Genomic DNA, 24,909 nt, shown 5'->3' with positions numbered 1-24,909 from the left:
CCTTTGACATGTACTACTGCAATAACAGGGGTTTAAGCAAATTATTTAAAACTTTTCTTATTAGGGCATTGTGGGCCAAATCTTTCCATTTACTATTTATCATTCCTCTCTCCTCCCATATTTTCCCAAATATGTGTACCACTCCCCAAGCATATTTGGAATCAGTATAGAAAGTCCCTCCTTTGTTTTCCAATCCTTTTAATGCCTGGTTCAGTGTATAGAGTTCACAAGTCTGAGCAGACCAGCCTTTTGGAAGGTCTCCGGCTTGAACAACTGTATTTTTATTCCCATCTATTATAGCATATCCATTCATCCTTTTTCCTTCCACCACCCTCGAAGATCCATCTACAAATCAATCTTTCCCCACCTGGAATGGGTGATTCCTGTAAGTCCTCTCTCACTTTAGTCTGAAAACTCACAGCTTCCAAACAACTGTGTACTAATTGCTGAGAATCCTCCAGGAAGCAGACAGAAGCTTGGCTGGACTCTGGTTATGATCCTGAGTTAGTATCAAATCATCACTTTCTAAGGGAAATGTTTCATATTTTAATATACGAGAGTCCATTTCTGTTGTTCATCATCCCTTCTAATAAAAACTTGAGTAGCTTCCTTCAAGAGGGTTCCAAGGGACTCTTCATTTCATAAATCTATCTTCTGTAACTTCCTAGTTATGTCTGGCCAGGCATTGGTTACAAAATGAATTTTCAGCATATTTTCCCCTTCTGGACTATAGGGATCTATCCCTGAATATTTCTGGATCCCTGCCTTTAGTCTCTCTAAAAATGCTGATGGGGACTCATCTTTAGTTTGTTTGATCTCAAAGGCTTTCTTTAAATTTTGGGTCTTTGGGGCCGCATTCTTAATTCCAATTATTATTAATTCCCTTAAATCCAGCATATAGGGCTCTTATTGTCCCAATGGGGATCCCACATAGGAAACTTGTCTTCCCCAGGGGGTGACCCTCCCACTCATAATCCTTGGGGGTGGTGAGGGTCCTATTCTAGAATAACATATTCATAATATGCATGAGCTCTCCCCAGGTCAACCTCTGATACACCCAACCTTGGCGGAGCCATATTTGGGCCAAATTCCTCTACTACCCAAATTTTATCAACTCATATGAAACAACAATATTTAATTAGCTTTTCTTTTATCCTTACTTTGATATTTTGGTGACTGGTCCCAATCTCACAGCCCGCTGCCTAATGGACTGTCCTTTGGTATTTCCTAATCTCCTGCTGCAGCTTTCACTTCAGATTGCTCTTTTTCCCCCTAATTTAGCATCAGGTCCCTTGCTGGCACCTCCCAGTCTGTGCCTTCAACGAATCGTCCTAGCCTCTACTGGGCTCACAGTGGGGGTCGCCTGCCCACCAGCAGTCACCCCAGAGCGCTTGGTGCTCCCATGAGCCAACTACCCTTATGACTCACCAGATAAGTTGCCTGACTGCAACTGCACCGGCGGGCCAGGCTTCCTTCAGGGAAATTTCTCGGATCCGTTCCTGGTCTTGGCTTCCACTGAGGTACTCTGCTTCGGGTAGTTTGTCTCAGGGAGAGGGAGACTCCACGACCAGCACCAAAGACTGTTGCAGTAAAACTCTCAACAAGAGCCTGCCCTTGGCCTGAGTCAGGGGTCGTCTCTCCCTAAGACCACTATCCCTGGAGCCCCCATAAATGTAAGGGGTATTGAGACCCTCACCCAAAATGACTCCTCAAAGGCCTCTCAAAGTGGCAGCAAAGAGTTAACATTTAATTCGGTTCTTGGAAGAAGCAGGGCAGTTCCTAACTCTCTATGAGAGAGAGGGCAGGAAAAGCCCAATTACAGAAGCTGAAGCAGGGTTAAAAATCCACAAAACCCACAACCCATTCCCCCTCTTCTCTTCTGCTGACCCTTACAACAATTGGTCAAACTTGATGGCCTGAAGAGAAAGGGAATGTACCTAAGTTTTCCCAGGAGAGTCTGTCTTTGTTTACATCTTATATGATTAGGGTGACATAATTTTTCTAGCCAGAGATCCAGGTTCTCACCTGATTCTTGAGAAATAGAAACTGAGGCCTATGACTAATTTAGCACCATGTTTCTGAAAAGTCATCACTTTACCCCTCACAAAGCAAAAGATAAAGAGAATCATGGGAAGTAAAATGGATAATTTTTATTATATTAAATTTAAAAAGGTTTTTCAAAAACAAATAGCCAAAATTAGAAGAAAAACAAGAAACTAAGGAAAATATATGACAGTCATTTTCTCTGATAAAGGTCTCATTTCTCAAAAAGACAGGGAACTGAACCAAATTTATAAGAATACAAGTCATTCCTCAATTGACAAATGGTCAAAGGATAAGAGTAGGCAGTTTTCAGAAAAACATGTAACAATAATCACACGGAAAAAATGCTCTAAATCCCTATTGATTACAGAAATGAAAATTAAAACTCTGAGATTCCAACTCATACCTATCAAATTGGCTACCATGACAGAAAAGTAAAATAACAAATGCTGGGGGGTGGGCGAAATGATAAAGAAACACTAATGTACTATTGATGAAGATGTGAACTGATCCAGCCATTCTGGAGAACAATTTGGAGCTAAACCCAAAGGATTACAACTGTGCATACTCACTACTAGGTCTGTACCCCAAAGAGATCAAAGAAAGTGTAAAACAGCCTACTTAAACAAAAATATTTTTGTGATAGGAAAGAACTGGAAAATAAGGAGATACCCTGATGGCTGATCAAGTTGTGGCATATGATTGTAATGGAATACTACTGTGCCATAAGAAATGACCAGTAGGATTTCAGAAAAACCTAGGAAGTCTTATACAACTGATGCAAAAGGAAGTGAGCCAACAAGTAGAATTGTAAACAATAACAGAAATATTGTAACAGTGACAAACTGTGAAAGATTTACTAACTCTGATCAGGGCAGTGATCCAAGACAACTCAAAAGACCCATGATGAGAAATGTTATCCAAAGAAAGAACTGATAAATTGATGAATCTAAGTGCAGATTGAGGATACCTTTCCACTTTATTTTTTGTGTGTTTTATTTTGCAAGATGGCTTGTGTGGAAATTTATAGCAAATATCATAAATCAACATGATATTGCCTGCCTTCTCAATTGGTATGAGAAGAGAGGAAAAAAATATTTGAAAAAAAAATTTTAAGGAATGTTTGAAATAACTTCTTAATTAAAAAAAAGTCACTGCTGAGAGGAAGGCGAGGGAGGAGTCATCAAAAGCTAAAAAGAGAAGCAGAACTTTTCAGTTCTCCTTTGGCTTCTATTTTCTTTGCCAAGGAAAATGATCTTTGAACTAGGATGAACAGAACAAAATAAATGACCAATAGGGAGCTGACATCCAAAATAAGAGAAAAGGAAGAGAGCACCCAACTGTCCCATGACTGAGATGAACAATTTCTTGAGAACTGCAAGAACAAAATATTGAGCCACTGTCAACAGTCGCAGAAAGATCAAGCTAAAAAAAGGAGAGGAGCCCAGGGTTTGGAAAAAGGGAAACATCCTAGTTTTCAAAAAGGAAATAAAATGTAATTTAAAGGTTGGCAAAATCTTAAAGTGTATTATTAGTATAGGGATGGTTGATTTACATTTAGAAAAGGAAGCAGTGATCACAGTTCTGATCAGTTATGCCAGCCCTACCTCATATCTATTTTTGACTGAGCTTCTAGACAGATGAATCAGGAGACTGCTGCATAAATAATATATATGTATATATATATATATATATAATATATATATATATATATAGATAGATTCCAGTAAAAATTTTTGATGAAGTATTTCATGATATTCTTGCAGAAAACACAGAGTAACATGGATCACACAATTAGGTAAATTTGAAACTGGTTAAATGATCGGATGCCAAGAATAACCATTAAGTGATCAGGATCACCTTGAAGAGACAGGAGACTGGGAGACAAGGAACAAGCCTGGGTTCAAGGATCACACAGAAATTGTCTGTGTGATCCTCCAGCCCAGCCCTTCCCTCACATTTTCAATTCAGAGCAGGTGATGATCTGCAGTGGTAGAATGGATTTCCTCAGCAGATTCTCCTCATGGCAGTGAAATCACAAAACAGATTGTAAAAAATCTCATAAAGGAATCTCATTATGGTGCCCAGGACTTCTGCTTTGACCCTATACTACATAGCATGACTTAGAATTAGATAAAAGCACAGAGGCCCATCCTTATCAAATGTGCAGATGACCCAGGACCACAAGGAGAGTCTGGGGACCAGATGATACAATCCAAAAATGTCTTCACAGGCTAGAGAACTGGGTAAAATTTATATCTGGCTTTAAATATTCAATCTCTCAAATGCAATCTAGGACTTATAAAACAGAGTTCGAAGGAGTTCAATTTGAAGTAGCAGCCTTCAAAAGCAAAGAGGGGCCAATCTTATTCAGAGGACCCCAGAAGGCAGAGATAGGAGAAGTGAATCCAGGTCTGAGAGCCCAACTTTGGCTTCAGATATGGAAAACCTGCTGGTGAGATCTCAAGGTGCAATGGGTAGGACCTTGGACAGAGCCTAGATGAGATGATGCTTTCTTGGGGTTGGTGCAGAGAGGATTTGAGTTCAAGTCCAGCTGAAGCCAACTCTGAAGACTGAGATTCTGCCTTCTTGGTAATTCTGCCCATCTGCCCAAAAATTGTCTTACCCTTGCCCAAGATTTTACTAGCAGCACAGTTGTGAGACATAAAGTTGATTTACCACAATGCAGCTAGATAAAGAGTGCTGAACCTGGAGTCAGGAAGACCTGACTACTTACTAGTTACCTACTAGTTCTGTGATCCTGGGCATGCCATTCCACCTCTGTCTGCCTCAATTACCTCCCCTTTAAAATGATGATGATAATAATAGCACCTACCTGACACGCTTGTTGTAAGGATCATTAGCTATACCTGACATGGTGTTTGGCATAGAGTAGGCAGTTACTTATTCCTTCCCCCACACTCAGATGACTTAAGCTAGAAGGGCCCAGAGATCATCCAGTTCAACTCCTTCAATTTGCACAAGGGAAAACTGAGACTAAAGGTCACACATATAGTGAGTAGCAGAGCTTCCAAATTTGACTTCTTTCCACTGTCTCCCTCTGCCTCCTCGGTATAGCTCTCCTTGCAACCTTTGGTAGCCCCACAAATGAGGAGACAGAACTTAAGACATGGCCAAGGGAACCAAAGGAGGAGGGATGTCCCTAAGTCAGCCTGGGAGACCCAAGTCCCATTGCTGAGTTTGCTGTCTGCTGCAAATTTGATCTGAAGCTTGCTCAACATTAGTTGACCAACTAGTTGATGCATTTATCAACTAGTTGGGGCTGGGGCAAATTGACTGAAACTGAGTGAACTGGGGCGGCTAGGTGGCCCAGCGGATTCAAATCCGATCTCAGACACTTCATAATGACCTAGCTGTGTGGCCTTGGGCAAGCCACTTAACCCCATTTGCCTTGCAAAAACCTAAAACAAACCAAAACTGAGTAAACTAAATGAGTCAGCCCAGAAATCAAGCCTACTGACATTCCTAAGGCCTTGGGGGATAAAACTGGAGGAAATTAATAGATCATAAATTAGTCCATTAAAAACAAACAAGTTTCTTTTACAACATGACTAAGGTGGAAATATATTTAACATATTTGTAAAAGTATAACCAGGAAAGAATGCTTACTGTCTTGGGGAAGAGGAAGGAAAGGAGAAAAATCTGGAACTCAAAGTCTTGCAAAAATAAATGCTTACACTTAACCCCATTACCCCACCAAAAAAAATGAAAAAACAATGAAAATTAACTTTATATGTAATTGGAGGAAAAAAAAATACTATTTAAGTGTAAAAAAAAGAAACACAACAGAAAAAAAAAGCAAGATATCAACCAAAAGAAGTCAAGGAAATATTTTTTTAGCCAAAAAGGGTGAAAAAGATCTAACCTAAAAAGATCCAAGCTTTCAATTTACTGATGAAGAAACTGAGAATAAGAGGAGGGGAGTGCTTGCCACAGAAGGTCACACAAGTATAACAATCACAATGATAACAATTACACACAATCTTATCATGCTTTAAGGTTTCCACATTGCATTCCCTATGAGATCCACAGTACAAGCATTATTATTCTCATTTTGCAGATTGGGAAACTGAAAGGTTATCACATAGTCATGTCTCCTCATTCATCCATCCATCCATTCATTCATTATTTCATTCATTCAACAAACATGTATTAATGTTTGTTAGTAAAAGGCACTGATACTGAAAAGACCAAAAATAAAAATTCCCTCCTTTCAAGGAGTCTACCTTCTACCAAGGGAATAAGGGTGAGAGGAAGTGGGAGAGGAAGACAGGAGAATGATAATGTGAACATAGAGAAATAGATATTATTTTGTACAAATACTATATCAAGGCAATACAAGGTAATTGGGTGTGGGAAGCCCTAGCAGGTTGGAGGAATAGGGAAAAAGCCCCCCTTAGGAGCCAGAGGTCAAACTGAACCTCTGTCTAAAAGAAGCAAAGCCCCCAAATTAGAAAACGTTGGTTTGGGTCATTTAATTGGCAGAGTCTACATGGCAAAGTCATTTCTCTTGTGAAATCTACATCCTCAGCAGCAAACTCCTTCATAAGACTCAGGGTTGGATTTTCATTTTCCTTGTCTTCCCTAGGACATGCTCTTAGGAGACTATTAAATGATCAATGGCTTTGATGGTGATTGAAAGGCTTGCTTAGCTAGGTGCACAAGTCCATCTTTTTAAAAGGTGGTACAGTGGATAGAGCACCAGCCCTGGAGTCCGAAGGACCTGAGTTCAAATCCGGCCTCAGACACTTAATAATGACCTAGCTGTGCGGCCTTGGGCAAGCCACTTAACCCATTGCCCTGCAAAAAATAAAAATAAAAATAAAATAAAATAAAAGGTGGGTCAGGAGACATTACGGGCCTTTGAGGATTCAAAAGCACAAAAGTGCCACAATCCAACCCTGTGTGTGAAGAGAGATGATGCTTTCAACAAAGAAATCACAGTGAAGCTTCAGTGTATTGAACTATGAAGGAATGGAAATAATAGTTTAAAAAAGGGGAAAAGGTACATCTAAGGACTAAGCTTGCGTAATCCAGAGAAAAGCTAGTTAAAAATCAATTCCACTATCCCAAGGGGATGATCTCCACTGTGAATGAGTATCAGTTCCTGTCTGTGCTTCTCTCTGAAATCCTAGGTTTAAGAGATTTCAATCTCTTCTTCCACTCATGAGGACAGACTAGCAAACAAACTTCTACTTTTGTAAAAATCCGTCTGCCCTGGGAATTTTCCCAAAGTCTTTGAGCAATCGTTAAGTGTTTTCCAGCTCTTTTTAGAATAGGGTTTCTATTCTAAATCCTGATGGCAACACTAAAAAACAAAATTTTAGGTCAGTTTCCTTAATGGACATAGCTGTAAAAAATAGTAAAAATAACTATCTGTAATGGAACATTTTAAAAAATAATTCATCATAATTATCTATAATTCACTTCAGTAAGGGAACAGTATCATTCAATATCCAAAAAAATAGGATATCATACTAATTAAAAGCACATTAAAAATCACAAGATCAGGGACAGCTAGGTGGCCCAGTGGATAGAGCACCGGCCCTGGAGTCAGGAGTACCTGAGTTCAAACCTGGCTTCAGACACTTAATAATTACCTGTGTGGCCTTGGGCAAGCCACTTAACCTCATTGCCTTGCAAAAACCTAAAAAAAAAAAATCACAAGATCATAACAATAGATACAGAAAAAGCTTTTGATAAAATACTTGGTGATTTAAAAAGAATGAGAACAAATGGACTTCTCCTCAACGTGATAAAAATTATGAGAACTTTGCATTGTTCCTCAAAAGACTGGCCATCTACTCAAGTAATACTAAAAATGCTGGTTCAGGAAAAAAAATGAGAGGGATTAACATTAACAAAGGAAGAAAGCAAGATTATCATTATTTACAGAAATCAGAGTATTTACTGAATGAAATTGTTTATTTAGAAGATTAGTCTGAACAAAAACTTAACTGAGACTGAGTGAGTTCAAATGAGTTTGGGACTATAGAATGAGCTTATCAAAAGCTTTTAGCAACATAAACAACAAAATCAAGAAAACACCCCCTTAAAAATGAACCGTGCTGATAACGAAAATCATCAAATATTTGGAAAATAACAAAGACCTAAATAACAGGGAGGGAAGTAATGTTTCAAATGGAGCTAAGGTAGTAAAATGACAATACTTCCCAAGCAAGCTGATATATTTAAGGTAATACCAATAAAAATTACTTTGGGTTTATCAGTAGAATCATTGCTCTAGAGTTGAGGAAAAGAAACTCAGAAGCCAAGAAGTTCAATTCATACATTTTACAGATAAAGAAACTGAGACCCAGAAAGGAGAAAAGCATTCATAATGTTACCTATGTAGTTAGAGTCATAGCTCAGCCACTCCAAAGACGGCTCTTTCTTCCACTATGCCATTTATATGAAAAAAACAGGGACCAAAATATATCCTGGGCTGATTTGAAAAGGAAACAAAATCTAATAAAGGTGGATTTGCTATTCCTGACTTAATTGTTGTTGTAGTTCAGCCATTTTCAATCCTGTCTGCCTCTTTGTGACCCCTTTGGTGTTTTCTCAGTGTTTTGCCATTTCCTTCTCTAGCTCATTTTATACATGAGAAAACTGAAGCAAAAAGAGTTAAGTGATTTGCCCAGGGTCACACAGCGAGTTAGAAAGAATTGGAACTCAAGTTGATGGATGCAGTTCAGAGAGCTAGGACAATCCTATTAGACGGGCTGTGGACAAGGCTAGCCCCATGGAGAGGAGGAAAAACAACACAAAACAAAACAAAAAACCTTCAGAATCTGACGACTGCTACATTCTTTTTAAAAAAACTTCTCATGTGCTTCTTTCCCTTAATCCTAACTCCTCATACCCAAAATGACTAATCTGTAAACACATTTAACACAGATGTGTATGCACAATATTAACCTGACTGCTTGCCACTGAGGAAAAGGGGGAAGGAACTTGTTACTTCAAAACATGCACATGCACATGGATGAATGTTGAAAAACTTTCATAACCTGTACCTAGAAAAACAAACTATCAATTAAAAACAAGAGTTTGAACTCGGGTACTCCTGGTTCCACGCTGCCCTATTCTAGATTTGAAAATAAATTAAATGATGTTTCCCTCTAGGTAATTTCATTCTTGACCTCCCCGCCAAAAAAATACAAAAATAAAGCAGTGTGATAGAATGGGAAACCCCCCCCCCCCCAATCAAGACAAATAACACTTCATTTCTTGCCTGCAGAGATCTGATAAATCATTAAATCTCTCTGGCCCTTCCTTACTTCTTTTGTGAAAGAGGAGGATTTATCTTAGAAGACTTCTAAGGCCTCTCCAGAAGCTGAGTCCATTGAGCCTGGGGCAGAGAAGGCTCAGAGAGGATTTGAGAGGCAGGCTTGGCCCCAGAAGATTGGGAAGAACAATGAACAATGAGGCGGGGTTAGGAATAACCCACATTCTGTCGTGGTTAAAGATTCATGAAACACTACTGGAAATAACACTGGAGAGACGAGTGACACGTATTCTGAAGAATGAATGCATGAATTTTCCAGGAGGCTGAATGATCGAGATTCCATAGCTAGAGAAGAAGCCTAGATTAGCAAAAATGACACTAACTCCATCTCCAGAGGACTGGTGTTTGAATCCCAGTCCTCTTACTGGCAGTTTGGACAAGTCGCTTCCCCTAGCTTTCCCAAAACATAATGAGCTACCTTGGAAGTTCCCGGCTCCCATAAGGTCTCCAAGCAAATTCTAGATGACTACTGGCTGGGGAAGGGAGCAGAGGGTTGCTCACACAGGTACAAAATGGGCCAGATAGAGTCCCTGAGAACCTTCCACCTTGGAATATCTGTTTTTCTCCCCACAGATTCCAGTGCCTTATCTGGAACCAGTCAGATGGGGCCTAGGCTGGTCTTTGAACCATCAGCAACCTCTCATTTCACTCCTAACCCAGATTCACATCTGATTCCCAGGCAGAGAACTGGCCTCAGTCCTAGCCCAGGAGGCCCTGGGTAGACAAGATATCCCCTTCCCAGGCCCAGCCACTGAGCAGCACCTGAAGCAGAAACAGTCCATCTTGCAATCTCAGTGGGCTGGTTGTCTAGCAAACACTAGCTAAAGCCTATCCCCTAAATCAAGATCCAGAGGCACCTGAAGGACCCAAGTCTCCGTGTCCTGATCAGCCAAATGGTAACAACAACAGTACCTGCTTCACAGGGATGTTGTGAGAATCAAAGAGCCAAGATATGTTTACATACAAGTGCTAAGGCAGCTAGGTGGTGCAGTGGTAGAGCACTGACTGGCCTTGGATTCAGGAGGACAGAAGTTCAAATCCAGCTTCAGATATTTGCCACTTATTAGATGAGTGACCCTGGGCAAGTCACTTCACCCTGACTGCCCCACATTCAGGGCTGTCTCTAGTCATATCTAGCCACTGGATCCAGATGACTCCGGAGGAGAAAGTGAGGTCGGTGACTTAGCACAGCATCCCCCACACTAAGTCATGGTCTTCTTCAAAAATGGATAAACATTATTATTATTATCATTATGCTTGTCCTATGTTTTCAAAAAAGACCAATGACATCACGAGGTCTTGACTTGCTGATTTATTTATTAATCACCTACTGAAGCACCATTCTCATTGAGATACCAGGCAAATGAAATCATCTGCTGTGGTACAGATTCTATCTTACCGGAGAGAGGAGAGCTTTACAATACACCCCATCCAAGATGCACATACAAGATTATATATCCTTAGGAACTTAGCCATCATCCCCCCAAATAAACATTGCAAAGTTCCCAAGTGCTAGGCATAATATCCACACAGTCATTACAAGGCAACTTCCCATAGAAATCTCTGTACCTCTGAACCACTGGCTCTTCCTGCCATGTGGAATCCGGTTAAGACTTAGGATGTAGCCATCATCCGTCACTACATTGTGTTCCTCACTGGGAAAGCCCCAGAAGGAGATAATTTCACTCTGTAAAAAGAAAAATCAAATGGTAATTCAGAGAGAGATCTTGAGGAAAGACAGTCAAGGGATTAGTGAGATGGGGGGGAGAAGAGGGGAAAAATCAATAACCTTCATCAGACTTGGCAGGTGGCAATATTTTTCAAATTATTAAAGGAGGTTCAGTCTTCTGGGTATTCTTCACAGGGAGCAGACCAAAGGACATCCAAAAAAGGCTTCTTCCAATCGCAAAGACCAGAGTCTAGTGCCCAGAGACTTAAACCAACTCTCCATCTGCCTTAAAGGTGGGTTCCCAGGGGCAGTTAGGTGGTACAGTGGATAGGGCACCAGCCCTGGAGTCAGGAGGACCTGACTCTTAATAATTACGTAACTGTGTGACCTTGGGCAAGTCACTTAACTCCACTGCCTTAAAATAAATTTAAAAAAAAAAGATTTTAAAAGAAAGGTGGGTTCTCCATTCACCTTCCGATATGGCCAATATGTTGATTTGATTTGTTTGACTCTATCTGTCATAAAGGAGGGCTCGGGGCGGGGGGTTGATGGGTAGGACTAAATATGGAAAAAAACACAGAAGAAAAGGGAAAAAAGTTCAGAAAGGAGCATTGAAAAATCAAGAGCCATTTGGATCCAACTTTGTCACACTGAATACAGGCAGTTTGCTATGGAATAGACATTGACCTTCAGTCTCATAACTCATTGTTTTGTTTTGGTTTTGCATGCTGGAATGTTTGTTTGTGCTGGCAACAGATGGGTTCATAATTAAAAAGAATTTTTTCAAGTGATCCCCAACTTGGAGCCTTTCTCATCCCTTGGGTCTTTATCTTCCCAGCCAAGGAGCAGAAAATTGTCTCTCCTTATCAACAAGGACTTTGGAGCCCTACTCGTCCCCATGGTCTCCCTCCTCACCTTCTTGTCTTAGCTTCCCCAGCTTTCATCATGGCAGCCTTTCTTGGTCCTGCCCACCGCTAGCACCATCTCTGCTACCTTCCATCTACTCTGGAAATATCATGTGTCAACCTCTTTAGTATACGCAGGCTCCTCCATTAGAATGGGAGCTTCCTGGTCCAGACATTTTTTTTTTTGCCTTTCTTTCTATCTTCACTGCTAAGTATAAGTCTGACCCATAGTAAGGGTTCAATAAATGTTTATGGATTGACTGACTCCTATGGAGCTGAACATCCCAGGACTTCTTTCTCCTCTTCTACAGGCAAATCCTCCTGATTCAAAATTGCCAAATCTAATGTCCTTCTGAGGTCCAGAACCTCCTCCTCCTCCTCTCAGGACTCCATTAGGTTGTTAACTTAATCCCATGGATTTACTCAAAAGCTGAGGGTAGGAAAGGGACTGAAGTCAAGGAGAAAGAGACCAGAGACCTACTCCTTTTTCCCTCTTTGAGTGACCTCTGCTCCAGTTTCCTTACAACTATATTGTGAATTATTTGCCGGCACTGAGGAGGAGAATCTCCCCAATTACTCATGTGACTTATAGCACCCCTATCCCCCCACCCACATCACCACCACCCCAACAACCCCATGGATTATTTCTGCTTTTCATAACCCATGGTTTCTTCAATTAGAAATTTTAAAAAGGGGAACAGGAAGAACAAAATTCAACCCAAACTATTCTATACAAAAGTCTCGAGAAAGAGCAGGGAGTAGGACAGAAGATGAAAAGTAGAACTGAAGAAGAGAAACCAAAACCAGCGGCCAAGAATGGTAGATCTGACTCATAAAAATGGCCCATCAGGCAGCAGCTGACCCAATCCCAATGTCAAAATGACAAGCTTCTGTCACTTATCATGATCTTTCACTCAAATTCAATCAAAAGAGCATTTGTTAAGCACTTACTGTGTGCAGGCGGTGAGGAATTAAAGTCAAAAATGAAAAGTAGGCCCTGCCTTCGAGGGGCTTGCATTCCCCTGGTGGGATACCATACAGGAATGAAAGAAAATGAAAACCTTGATAAATTGAGAGGGGAAACTAACATGAGCAAGACAGACAACACCTGACCTGAAATGGTTCCAAGAAGTGGAGGTGAGGAGGAAGTGGTCTTCCTGCTCTGAGTGTGCCAGGACAAAGGCCCAAAAGTGGGAGATGGAAGGCTGATGAGGGAAACAATGGCCAGAAGCAATGGACAAGGCCATCTGGCTGGAACTTGGAGGGCGCCAAGAAAAACAATGGGAAATGAGTCTATAAAAGTTGGCTGGAGGGGGAGGGGCAGGGGGAAAGGTTCGGATGCATTTTCTTTCCAAAGGATGGGCCAAATCCCAAATAAAACTCATAATGGGACAATAAAGTGATACGGTCCAAGTACTCGGAGCATGGAGCATCCTACTCAAAATGAAAAGAAGGCCTTTCAATCCCTTTGTTAAAAATTAGTATTTTAAAAAGTTAGTATTTTTAGCAAGACCTAGATGGCAAAGTCTGTTACCAGCAAAAGGAGTATCCACATTGACGAGATCCGAAAGTCATAGAATTCATTCAACTCTACATGTGCTGCCTACTTCCAAGTTGTCACCTGGGAAGGATAGATACTTATTCCAGAGTTCCTCCTTTTGAGATTCCCCCATAAATGACACTGGATTATCAGTCTAATGACCTTATGAACCTGCCTCATAAAATAAGATTCCCCCAAGGAGATTGCTCACTCTCTTTACTAGAATGGTTTGCAAATGCCATTTAGAATACTGAAAAAGAGGAGGCAGTGTAGTCCATTGGGAAGAGAATCTACTCTAGATTCTGTCTCCCTGGGTTCAAGACCTTTGTGAATTTGGCCAGAGGACTCTCCCTGAGGCTCAGTTTCCTCAGCTATAAAATGAGGTCAAACTAGATGGCCTTGGTTTCTTCTATCTCTAGCCCTGGGGCCTTATAATCTGTGAATGTGACAGATAAGATCTCAGGTGTTTGGCCAAAAATATTGGGCATGCCACTTTTACTCATCCTAGAGCTGAATAACGTGGGTGATTGGGCCAAGCTTAGCCTGATGGTGATCATGAACTAGGCAAAGTCAAAACTGATTTAGAAGGGGGGCAGCTAGGCGGTGCAGTGGATAGAGCCCTGGTCCTGGAGTCAAGAGGACCTGAATTCAAATTTGACCTCAGACATTTAATAATTGCCTGACTGCGTGAACTTGGGCAAGTCACTTACCCCATTGCCTTAAATTAAAAAAAAAAATTTTAAATTGACTTGGAAGAAAACCTCTCCATTCCTGTATTCAGTGAGGTTGAGAATGACCTGGGGGTTGCAGACACAGATATATTTTCTGACCAAGGAGGTAGGGATGAGGAAAGGAATCATTTCACCCTGAATGAATTTATCTGATTATTCCTGCAGAATTCAGGGAGAAAACAAGAAAAGAGAAGGGAGATGGGGAAAAAGGAAAGAAAGGGTTGAAAAAAGAGCAAGACACCCGAGAGGGAGAGGGAAGGAGAAAGAAGGAGAAGAGAAGGAGAGGGAGCAGAGGGAAGAGAAGAGGAAGAGAAATGAAGAGAGAAAAGAAAGAGGATGAAGAAAGAAAGGAGAGAGAGAGAGAAAGAAGAAATGAAGAAGAGAGGAAGGAGGAGAGGAGAAAGAAGACAGGATAGAGAGCTGAAGGAGAGAGAGGAGAGAAAAGAAGAGGGAAGAGAGAGGAGAGAAAGGAAGGAAAGAAGGGAGAAAAAGGGGAGACAAAATAAAAATGAAGCAGATTGGGATAGAAACAGCATCTTAACAGTTGGGGCAAAAGAAAGATTGAGAGGCAGAAGAAGCAAGTATGAGGCAACTTCTCAAGGAGACATGAACAGACCAGAGAAGGCCACCACAGACTTTTCTCCCAAGGGTCTCCCACGTCTTCTTCAAGGAACCAAACTCACAATATTCATGTATGCTTCGGGGTTCACATATTTCGTCTCCTCTGAATTCACCAAACCAAGGACCACAGAGGCCACCACACCAAAGAGCCACTTCCGCATTCTGCACAGAATAATTATCTGTCGGTTAACAAGGGAACATTGTCATCACAAAGATCAACCCTATCTAGAGGAGAGTTGAGAAAATGTCTCTCGCTTGTAAATGCAGAGATGGAGGACTGGGAGTGGGAAGCACCAGATACTCTCAGATTCTGCAGATCTATTGACTTATTTTGCTTAAGATGGCCCCTGCGACAAGACTGAGCTCCAGATGAGCAAGGCCTATGTCTTCCCCCTCAGCTCCTGGTATTGTACTCCCTGCATACAGCAGGAGTTTAATAACTGCCTGCTGGTTTCAATTGGATTATGATTCTCTTGTTTAAAAAAATGCCAAAAGTCATTTTTATGGCAGTTGATTCAAAAGAAAAATTTATTCTGTGCTTATGGCTAAGCAAAAAAAATGAAAAAAAAATTGCCTGAGATGAAGAAGAGGGAAGAGGGAAGAGGGAAGAGGGAAGAGGGAAGAGGGAAGGAACCTTTCCCAGGCCAACTAATATTTCATCAAGTGACCCAACCTTCCACCACCCCCATCTCCCACAGCCTTTGCCCTGGTTTCACTTCCCTCCAGTGAAGCCTTTGTCAACAATCACCGAAGAGGGAAATTTAAGAACAATTGGGGTTAACCTATTCCCCCAAAGGTCCGTCTATCTCTCCCTAAGGTGCTCTACTCTGGGTCTTTTAGTTTCTGGCTCTCTCTCTCTCTCTCTCTTGCTTGCTCTTGCTCCTGATCTTTCTCTTTTTCCCTCTTCATCCCTCCTTCCTTCTGTCTCTCTCTCTCTCCTCTCTTTCTCTTCCCTTTCATCTCTCCCTTCTTCTGTCTCTGTCTCTTTCCTCCTCCCTCTCTCTTCTCCTTCATTCCTCCCTCTTTAGGCCCGCCTCTCTCCTCCTTCCTATCTTTTTCTTTCTCTCCCTTCAACCCTCCTTCCTTCTATCTCTGTATCTGTTTCTCTCTCTCTCTTCCCCTTCCTCCTGCCCCTCCCTCCTCCTATCTGTCTCTCCTCCTTCCTGTCTTTCTTTCCTTCCTCCTTCAACCTTCCTTCTCTGTCTCTGTCTCTCTCTATCTCTCAGTCTGTCTTCTCCTTTCTCTCTGTCTCTCTCTCTCAGATTTGAACCTTCTCTTCCCCACTTGCCTTTGCTCCACCGTCCATTCCCCTCTGATCCCCTGGGTTTTCCCCCCACAAAAAGTGCAATGCCACACTGGCTGTGCAGGTAAGGGAATGGGGAGGAAGAGTGAGCGGGGGTCTCCAGCCTCTTGACCTCCCCCCTCCCCTAACTCCAAATGATGATGGCTTTCAATGGCTCAACATTAAAGCTGACACCTCTGGGGTTGCTGCGAAGTTTTGAAGACACAACTACTTTCAAATCTTGCCTTTGCCACCTCCCTCTCATCTGGGTGACCTTGACCTTCAGTGAATTACCATTTCTCGGGGCCTCAGTTTCCCCGTTTGATGCTAAATTCCCTTCTGGGTCATCATCCTCATTGAGAGACAGTGGCACAGGAAGAGCCCAGGGGTGGATCAGAGGGGCCCGACCCCCTTTATTTTATAGATGAAGAAGTGGAAGTTTGGGGAGGCTGGGAAACAGGCAGATGGAGGATCTGAACCCAGGCCCCGGCTGACTCCTTGGCTTCTCTTCCCATTGTAACCACCATAGCTCCCGCATCTCAGGGGCTGCAGCAATGGAACCGGAAGACATTCCGGGGTCACCCCCTCTCTCTCCACCAGTGACCAAGCATTTCTCCAACAGCTGCCCGGATTGCGGCTCTTTCCTACGGGTAAACCCTCCTCGCTAGCAGGGCCTGGGCTTTGGCTTGTTCAGGTTGAAGCAAGGCTCGTGGACTGCCGGGCCCGGCCGTGGCCGCTCAAACTGGACCAGGCCCTGGGGCTACCTGGGCCCCGAGGGGCAGCAGACTGGGCCTGGCCCTGCCCTGGCCCCTGCCCAGAGCGGGCTCCCTTCCTCCTCCCCTCCCCCACCCCGACCTTCTCGCTGGCCCCGGGGAAGCCCCCCACAGGGCTCCGGGGCCCGGCCCAGGCCTGGCACATGGGCTGCGGAGAGCCCGCTGCAGTCCGGGCCCGGGCTTCTGCGCGCTGGGCAAGCTTCGAGTCCTGGAAGAAGGGAAAGCGGGGCCGAGGCCGAGGAGAAAGCCCGAGGGGCGGCCCTGGCCCCGGCCCACGTCCGCACGCGGGGGGACAGCGCCGGACACACGCACAGACACGCACGCACACACAGACACGCGCACACGCGCACAGACACAGAGACACGCGCACAGACACAGAGACACGCGCACACAGACACACAGACACGCACACAGACACACACACAGACACACAGACACACGCACACACACACACACACACACACACACACACACACACACACACACACACACACACACACACACACACACACGCCGCCCCGCGGGGACGCCTCGGCCCCGGCCCCGGAGAGCGCAGCCGCCTGCCTTCACGGCGGTCCCGCCGGCCCGAGCTCTGAACCCCGAGATCCCGGGGCGCCCCCGCCGGCCCGAGCTCTGAACCCCGAGATCCCGGGGCGCCCCCGCCGGCCCGAGCTCTGAACCCCGAGATCCCGGGGCGCCCCCGCCGGCCCACTCACCTGCAGCGCGCCCGGGACGAGTGGCCGGGCTGCGGGGGTCGGGCCCGCGAGCCACCGGGAGGGAGGGACCCGGAGGCGGCCCCGGCCCCGGGGACCCCGCGGGGGCCCCGCGGCCGCCAATCGGGAGCGCCGGCGCCGGGGAGGGGCCGCCCCGGCGTGCTCCGTCAGCCCGGGGCGGGGCTGGGGGCCCCCACGGGGGGGCCTGGGACGGGGCGCGCGCGGGATCGGGGGCTGAGCGCGCGGGACAGCGCTGGGAGCCTGGCCTTGCAGGAGCGAGCCCCGGACGCCGAGCACGGACGGGCGGGGGTCCTCGGGCCCGAAGCCCCTCGTGCTTTTACAGGAGCTCCCGGCTGTGCGCGGCCCCCTTTGCCCCGGCGCTCTCCCGGTTCCGGCCCGGTTCTGGCCCGGCGCTCTCCCGGTTCTGCCCCGGTTCTGGCCCGGCGCTCTCCCGGTTCCGGCCCGGTTCTGGCCCGGCGCTCTCCCGGTTCTGGCCCGGCGCTCTCCCGGTTCTGGCCCGGCGCTCTCCCGGTTCTGGCCCGGCGCTCTCCCGGTTCTGGCCCGGTTCCGGCCCGGTTCTGGCCCGGCGCTCAGCATCAGCCCCCCAGCGCCGGGCCGTGCCGGGCTCCTTCAGGACCCCGGTCTCCCCACATTCCCTCCCCGGAGCGAGCTTCGCCGGCCCCCAGGGCAGCCCCCCGGCTTCCAGGCCGTGGCCGCAGGGGAGCCGCCGTGAAGGGTCCGGGCCGAGGGGGACTCCCCGGGGGGCGTCCTTTCTTCCGGACATGGGCCTGGAACTGGTATCGGCGGCCAAAGGGGGGATCCGCTCGGTGGCCCAGGTCCAGTGCCCTTTGGGGCCGTGATAGCCTCCCGAGTGGGCATCAGTGCCCCGGTCTTCCCCAGCCCCTCCGACCCCATTGCTTTCCCTTTCTGTCATCCTCCGAAGCCGGGGTGCTACTCCCTGGGCTCCTAAAATGGCAGAGCAGCGGCAGCAGAGCCGACCTTGAGGCGGGGGCCAAAGGCGCGGCGTCTCTGCGTGTGGCCGCTTGGCCGGCCCTTTGCGACAGGTCACTTGAGGAAGACCCTAAATCCTATCTGGAGGCCTTGGCCTTAGGCCCCAACTAGGAAAGTCACGGCTGCAAGTCAGGTCTCCAGAGGAGCAGAATGCCTGCACCTGCCTCCGCCCCCAGCAATGACATCCTGGGTCCAAATGACCCCAGACCGGTGCCTGCACCTGCCTCTGCCCCCAGCAATGACATCCTGGGTCCAAATGACCCCAGACCGGTGCCTGCACCTGCCTCTGCCCCCAGCAATGAAATCCTGGGTCCAAATGACCCCAGACTGGTGCCTGCACCTGCCTCTGCCCCCAGCAATGACATCCTGGGTCCAAATGACCCCAGACTGATGTGCCCCTGAGACCCCAGTGGGACAAGGCTTGACTGTTGCATGGGTCCTGCGATCAAAATTTCCTGTATTCCATCACACCAAAGGGCAGCAGAGGGAAAGGCTGCCCTAGAAGAAGACCTGAGTTCAAATCTTGCTTCTGGCACTCCTTAGCTGTGACCTGAGTTCCCTTATCTGTAAAATACCTCTGAGGTGTTCAGAGATTCAGGTAAGATAAAGTCCAGCTCTGCCTTTCTAAAAGCTAGAAGTTAAGATCTCCACTTGGCAGTCACAGCCAGGAACTTGGACTTGGGTTGGGAGAGAGACTCTTAGCCAAGGAGAGGAGCAGGTGAACATTGGAGGACAGAGTAGAGGAAGGCAGGACCCCGGAGCAGAGTGGGTGGCAAAGGGCTGGCAAAGTGGAGAACTTTCTGGAAAGAAGCGTGTCCTTTCCAAAATGGACAAAGTCCCAGTCACCCCTCCCAGTTACAGAAGATAAATGTTTTGGCAACCCATGAACTAATCTGATGGCTAGCATATGTGGAGCCAGAAATCTAAGCAGCTTCTTATACACCTTTTCCAACCATGTCACCTCCCAAGAATAGCAATAATAGTTGTCATTTATGTAATGCTTTGTTGTCTCATTGGAGCCTCAACAGCCTTTTGAGGTGAGTTCTACAGGTATTATCCCCATTTTACAGATGAGGAGAGTGTATAGAACTATCTGGGAAATACTGAGTCTCCAGAAGGGTTTTGTACTCTGGTCTCCCCTGATTCTATTCTGGTGCTCTAACCCTCCACAGCAGCTCCAGGAAGGACAAGGGGGGCCGCTAGGTGGTGCAGTAGATAAAGCCCCCACCCTGGAGTCAGGAGGACCTGAGTTCAAATGTGACCTCAGACACTTAATAATGACCTACCTGTGTAGCCTTAGGCAGGTCACTTAGCCTCATTGCCTTGCAAAAACCTAAAAAAAAAAAAAAAAAAAAAAAAACCCAGAGTGATGCCAGAAATAAGCAGAAACAGCTTGGGCACCAGTCGTTTCCCAAGGTATCCCCATCTTGGAAGAAGGAATGATCTAATTCTTAATTCTAGCTCCCCCATCTCTCTCTCATCTCCATGGGAAATGAGTCCTAACCATAGTCTTACTGTCCTTCCTCCCTCCTTCCATTCTTACCTTTTTCCTTCCTTCCTCCTTTCTTTCCTTTTCTTCTTTCATTTTCTTTTTAGCTTTCTTTGTAGCCACAACACTTAACCCAGGGCCTGGCAATAGGAAGTGCTGAATAAATGACTGTGGACTGGCTAATATAAAGAAAGTTATTTGGATAAAAAAAAATTTTTTTAAGAAGAGAAGGGAGCAGAGAAAGGTAAAGGAAAGGGAGACAAAGGGAAAGGAGAGAAAGAAGAAAGTGAGTAAAGGAAGAGACAAAAGGGCAGCCTTGTTCTCATGACACACGAGATTCCCAGAAGGCCTTCTGGGTTCAATGTGGAGGATTCTTTCACTCTTTTGATTTCCAACCCCCATCCAGGAACCTGAGACAATCAGACATCCATTATAGTGAAACCAACTCCCCGGCTTCGAGCACATAGTTCCCAATTCTTCAGAGGAAAACTTCATTAAGAGGAGGAAACAACACAGGCAGGTCGTCCCCTAAGCAACCATCACTGGGTAACAATTCAGGAGCCTGTGATTTCCTCATTATGGACGAATCCCACTTTACCTCATTATGGGTATTCTCCAAACTAAAGTCCCTCACAATCCCTCAGTGACATGGGAGATGGTCTTTGAGAGTCAAAAAAGTACCCTCTGTACCAAGGAAATCACAAGTCTGATCCAAAAGGGAAGGAGAAGGAAAAAGAGAAGGAAGTAAAGCAAAAAGGAGAAAAGGAAATGGAGGGAGAGGAGAAAGAGAAAAATGAAAATAAAGAAAAACACAAAGAAGAAAGTTGACTGAAAAAGGAGATGAAAAGAATCAGAAACAGGGGAGTGGGCCTTTACCTAATTGGCTTCTTCCTCTCATTTAACCCCATCAGTACTTGAACTAAGCAGAGGCATAATTAAAAATGTCTTTCCCTGGGTATAGGTGTTTAAACAGGTGGGAGACAAGAAGGGATATTACATTACTCTATCAGAAGTCACTTAATTGACTTCTTTTGCTCCACTGGTCTTTCTTTGTCACAAGGAAGGCTTCAAATGGGGCTCATGGGTGAGATTAGACCCAGAAATGACTGTGATGTTCAAACAAAAGGTGGAAGTACAGGCCTGGCACCCCAGCCTGGCATGTCTAGCCTTCAAGGCCTTGGGTTTCTGCTCTCATACCCAGAGACTGAAGGTCAGCATCCTGAGGTCCAACATCGCCCTCTAGCTTCATTGATTAGAAAAAAACATAATTTAAAAAACAACCAGTTTTCTGGATCCCTCCTGCTTTTTGCCCTAGTCATTTCAGCCACATCACTGCCTCCCTTGTAAGAAAAAGAAGTTCATGAAGGTCCACCCCCATCCTATCTCCCTCAGCCCACCCCTTCTCCATTGGTTTCAACACCTTGGACCAAGATTGGCCAGTGTCCTTGAGCTGAGCCGGCATGCCTCTTGGGAGAGTCTTCACTACCATTGGGTAGCTTGGAATGGGGTGGGGTTCAGGATATAGAGACAGAAGAGACCTGAGGGATGATCTAGGGCCCAGATGCCCACCACTGACCCTGAGCCACTTCAAGGACTTCCTGCCATGATGGTAGTCAGGGGCAAGTGATACAGAGAACTAGCTGTCCTCTCAAACATCTTTGGAGAGACACGGACACAAAGCAGGAAGCTTTATTTATAACAGTCCTTCCTTCCCCCCACCCCCAAGATAGAACGTCTCTTTTGACTTTTGGTTTGGCATGCTTTCTTTTATTTTTTGCCCCAGCAAGGTCCTAGAGAGAAGACCCCATGTTTGGTGGGGAGCAGATTCAGCAAGTTTGAGCGTGGACCCCAGCTGTAATCATTCATCTGTGACCCTAGGTGATTCACTTTCTCCCTCTCTGAACTTCAGTCATCTTATTGGTAAAGTGGGATCAATAAAGGAGGGACCGGCAGGGACTTCACAGTCATCTTGGGCAAAATTACCACTTTTAAAATGTGGAGTCTGAGCCCAGGGTAAGTGACTTCCCCAAGGAAGACTCTCCCAGCTCGGAGTCTTCTGAGCTGGGCTCAATTTTGTTCAAGGACCGCAAGTGGTTTTATCTATTGCCCCGAATGGGATAGACTCCAAACTGTCTGACCAGAGGGGTCCTAAAATGTGTCTGAACCCTCACCACCAGCTTGACCTGCTTTCACTCAGGAGCAGGGACACACATAGGGGGATGTAGGACCCAGAGTAAGGGGGCTCCCAGTCACCCCATTTGGAATGGGCTATATAAGGAAACATGGAGAGCAAAGGAGATGTCATGAGAGAAGAAAGACTGACATGAAGAAAACAGAGAAGGAAGGGTGGACGTGGCTGGAGGAAGGCCAGTCCCACCTACTTCATCCTAATCATAACAGAGGGAACAGCCAAGGATAAGGCCTGTCTTGACTTTCTGTATCCCTAGACCTCTTGGGCACTTTAATGAAGCTGATGGGCATCTGTTCTGAATAAGATGCATAAATGCGTAATATAAAATACATCAGATCATACAAGAAACTGTGGACAGAGGCAGGTAAACCAAGATTTGAGCAAAGGCTCAAAGAGCACCAGAATGAAACATTGGGTTCGGATCTCTCTGGTCCTTCTAGGCCCCAGTTCTTCACCCCAATTGTTAGTATTTTTTGTTTATGTTTTAGTTTTTACAAGACAGTGGGGTTAAGTGACTTGCCCAAGGTCACACAGACTGAATTTGAACTCAGGTCCTCCCAACTCCAGGGCTGGTACTCTATCCACTGAGCTACCTAGTTGCCCTCTTCACCCCAACTGAGTGTTCTTAGACTTCTGGGATTCGTCCAATGGATTCCAATCACCCCCCCCCTTTGTCTTTGCAAGCAGTCCTGGCCTACTGTCCTTCAGGTTGGGGTTTGTTCCCCCCAATGCGCATAGAAGTGGCACTATTGCTGATGGTTCCCAAGCACCCATCTCCCTCTGCCTTGGGAGAGGAAGGAGAGGGGCAGAGTGGAGTGGTGGAGTGATGGAGCAGGATGCCAGGGTCTTCTCATAGCACTTCCTGGTCCATGATTCACCTTCATTCAACTTGCCCAAGAACCTCGGCAGTCGCCAGTCCTGCAAGGAGGGAGACCTTGTGTGTCCCTCGTCATCTGCTCATTCTTGTAGTCTGGACTTCAATTTTTCACATTCCAGAGATTGATTTTCACACCTTATAAAAAAGGTGAATGGTGGGGGAGGCTAAGTGGCACAGTGGATAGAGCACTGGCCCTGGAGCCAGGAGTACCTGGGTTCAAATCTGACCTCAGACACTTAATAATGACCTAGCTGTGTGGCCCTGGGCAAGTCACTTAACCTCATTGCCCTGCAAAAACCTAAAAAATAAATGGTGAATGGAAATTCACCTGGCAATCCTGACCCTGGAAATAATCCTCAAAGTTCCTATAGCCCATGTGGATCTATTGTTTCTCTTTGACCATGAGCTGCTTCCTAGCAAGTACTTCTGGGAAGCTGGCTTCAGCCTTCTTAGCATCAAGTCCATGGAAGCCATGTTGGAGCATGTTTTGGGGTAGCCAACTTTCCTATTTATTTCATGACCTGGCCCCACAATTCTCAAACCCTCTTTCAGGTGTCAGGGTCCTGTGTCCATCTTCTCCATGAAGGAGCTGGCTAGCCAGGGTCCCATAGCAACAGTGGTGGCAAGCTGGCATTCTAAAACCTTGGGACAGGAGTTCATTTGACTCTCAAAATAGGTGTTATTAAACCCTTTTTCCAAATGAGGAAACTGAGGCTAAAGGAGCTTATAAGCTTCTGGCAGAGGATTTGAACTCAGCTCTTCTTGATTCCAAGTTACTAGAGAACCTAGTCAAAGAAGAAAAGAAGGTTCTTCTCAAGAGGCAGAGTGGGGCTGTGGGCTGAATGTCAGACCTCGAGTCAGGAATAGCTATTTGTGTCCAGCTTTGTCCACTTACAAGCTAGCTGCTGCTCACTGGCCACACCGTGCTGGCCTCATTGCTACCCACCTGTGAAACCTGGACAGACAGTCTACCAGCATCATATCAGGAAACTGAGTCACTTCCCTTTAAATTGGCTTAGGAGGATTCTGAAGATCCCCTGGCAGGAGGAGATCCCAGACACTGAGGTCCTTTCTCCAGCTAAATTGCCTAACATCCCACCATTACTACAGAGAGGGCAACTATGATAGGCTGGGCACATTGTTGGAATGCCAGATGTACACTTGCCAAAAAGACTATCTATGGGGAACCCACCCAGGGCAAGTGCTCAGAAGGGGGTCAGAAGAAGTGGTACTGGGACACCCTGAAGGTCTCTCTTAAGAGTTTTAGAATTGATTGTACAGTAAAGGAGACACTGGCACAGGACCGCCCAGCATGGGTGCCCTCATCAGAGAGGGGGCTGCACTTTATGAGAAGGGCAGTGACATCCATAAGTTCAGAGTGCCCACCCTAGGTGTTCACATGTGTGCCGACTTGTGGTAGAGGGTTCTAAGCTCATATTGGTCTGATTTGGCCACCGCTGGACACACTGTAACTTGACTCTAACATAGTGATGTCCTTTTGGTCTTCTTTGATAATGAAGGACAAGAACCATCTTTCTTTTTTTTTCTTTTTATTTTATTTATTTAAGGCAATGGGGTAAAGTGGCTTGCCCAAGGTCACACAGCTAGGCAATGTGACTGATGACAGATTTGAACTCAAGTCCTCCTGACTCCAGGGCCAGTGCTGTATTCACTGCACCACCTAGCTGCCCCCAAACCATCTTTATTTCACTAACCCTTGGTTTCCTATGAAATCTTATATATTTTATTTTA

The 24,909-nt window shown here is 45.6% G+C and overlaps 1 protein-coding gene across 2 annotated transcripts in view; it reads right to left on the bottom strand.

Annotated features, from left to right (window-relative positions):
- Positions 1–17,662, bottom strand: part of LOC141520594 (lysosomal acid lipase/cholesteryl ester hydrolase-like) — a 36,752-nt gene extending 19,090 nt beyond the window's left edge. Inside the window, exons 1-3 of one of the 2 annotated variants that reach the window (XM_074232233.1) lie at positions 17,593–17,662; positions 14,884–14,983; positions 10,925–11,042 (exon numbers count right to left, since the gene is read on the bottom strand). In XM_074232233.1, coding sequence (XP_074088334.1) covers positions 10,925–11,042; positions 14,884–14,982 — 217 coding nt within the window. In that variant the 5' untranslated portion in view covers position 14,983; positions 17,593–17,662. Of the gene's footprint in view, positions 1–10,924; positions 11,043–14,883; positions 15,001–17,592 lie in introns of both variants that reach the window. The other variant, XM_074232232.1, reaches the window with a different exon arrangement.
- Between the last annotated feature and the right edge of the window lie 7,247 nt (positions 17,663–24,909).

The sequence above is a fragment of the Macrotis lagotis genome, chromosome 4 (assembly GCF_037893015.1).
Source record: "Macrotis lagotis isolate mMagLag1 chromosome 4, bilby.v1.9.chrom.fasta, whole genome shotgun sequence".
Lineage (NCBI taxonomy): Eukaryota > Metazoa > Chordata > Mammalia > Peramelemorphia > Peramelidae > Macrotis > Macrotis lagotis.
Note: the sequence above shows the minus strand (reverse complement) of the source record. Positions and strands in the feature narration are given on the sequence as shown.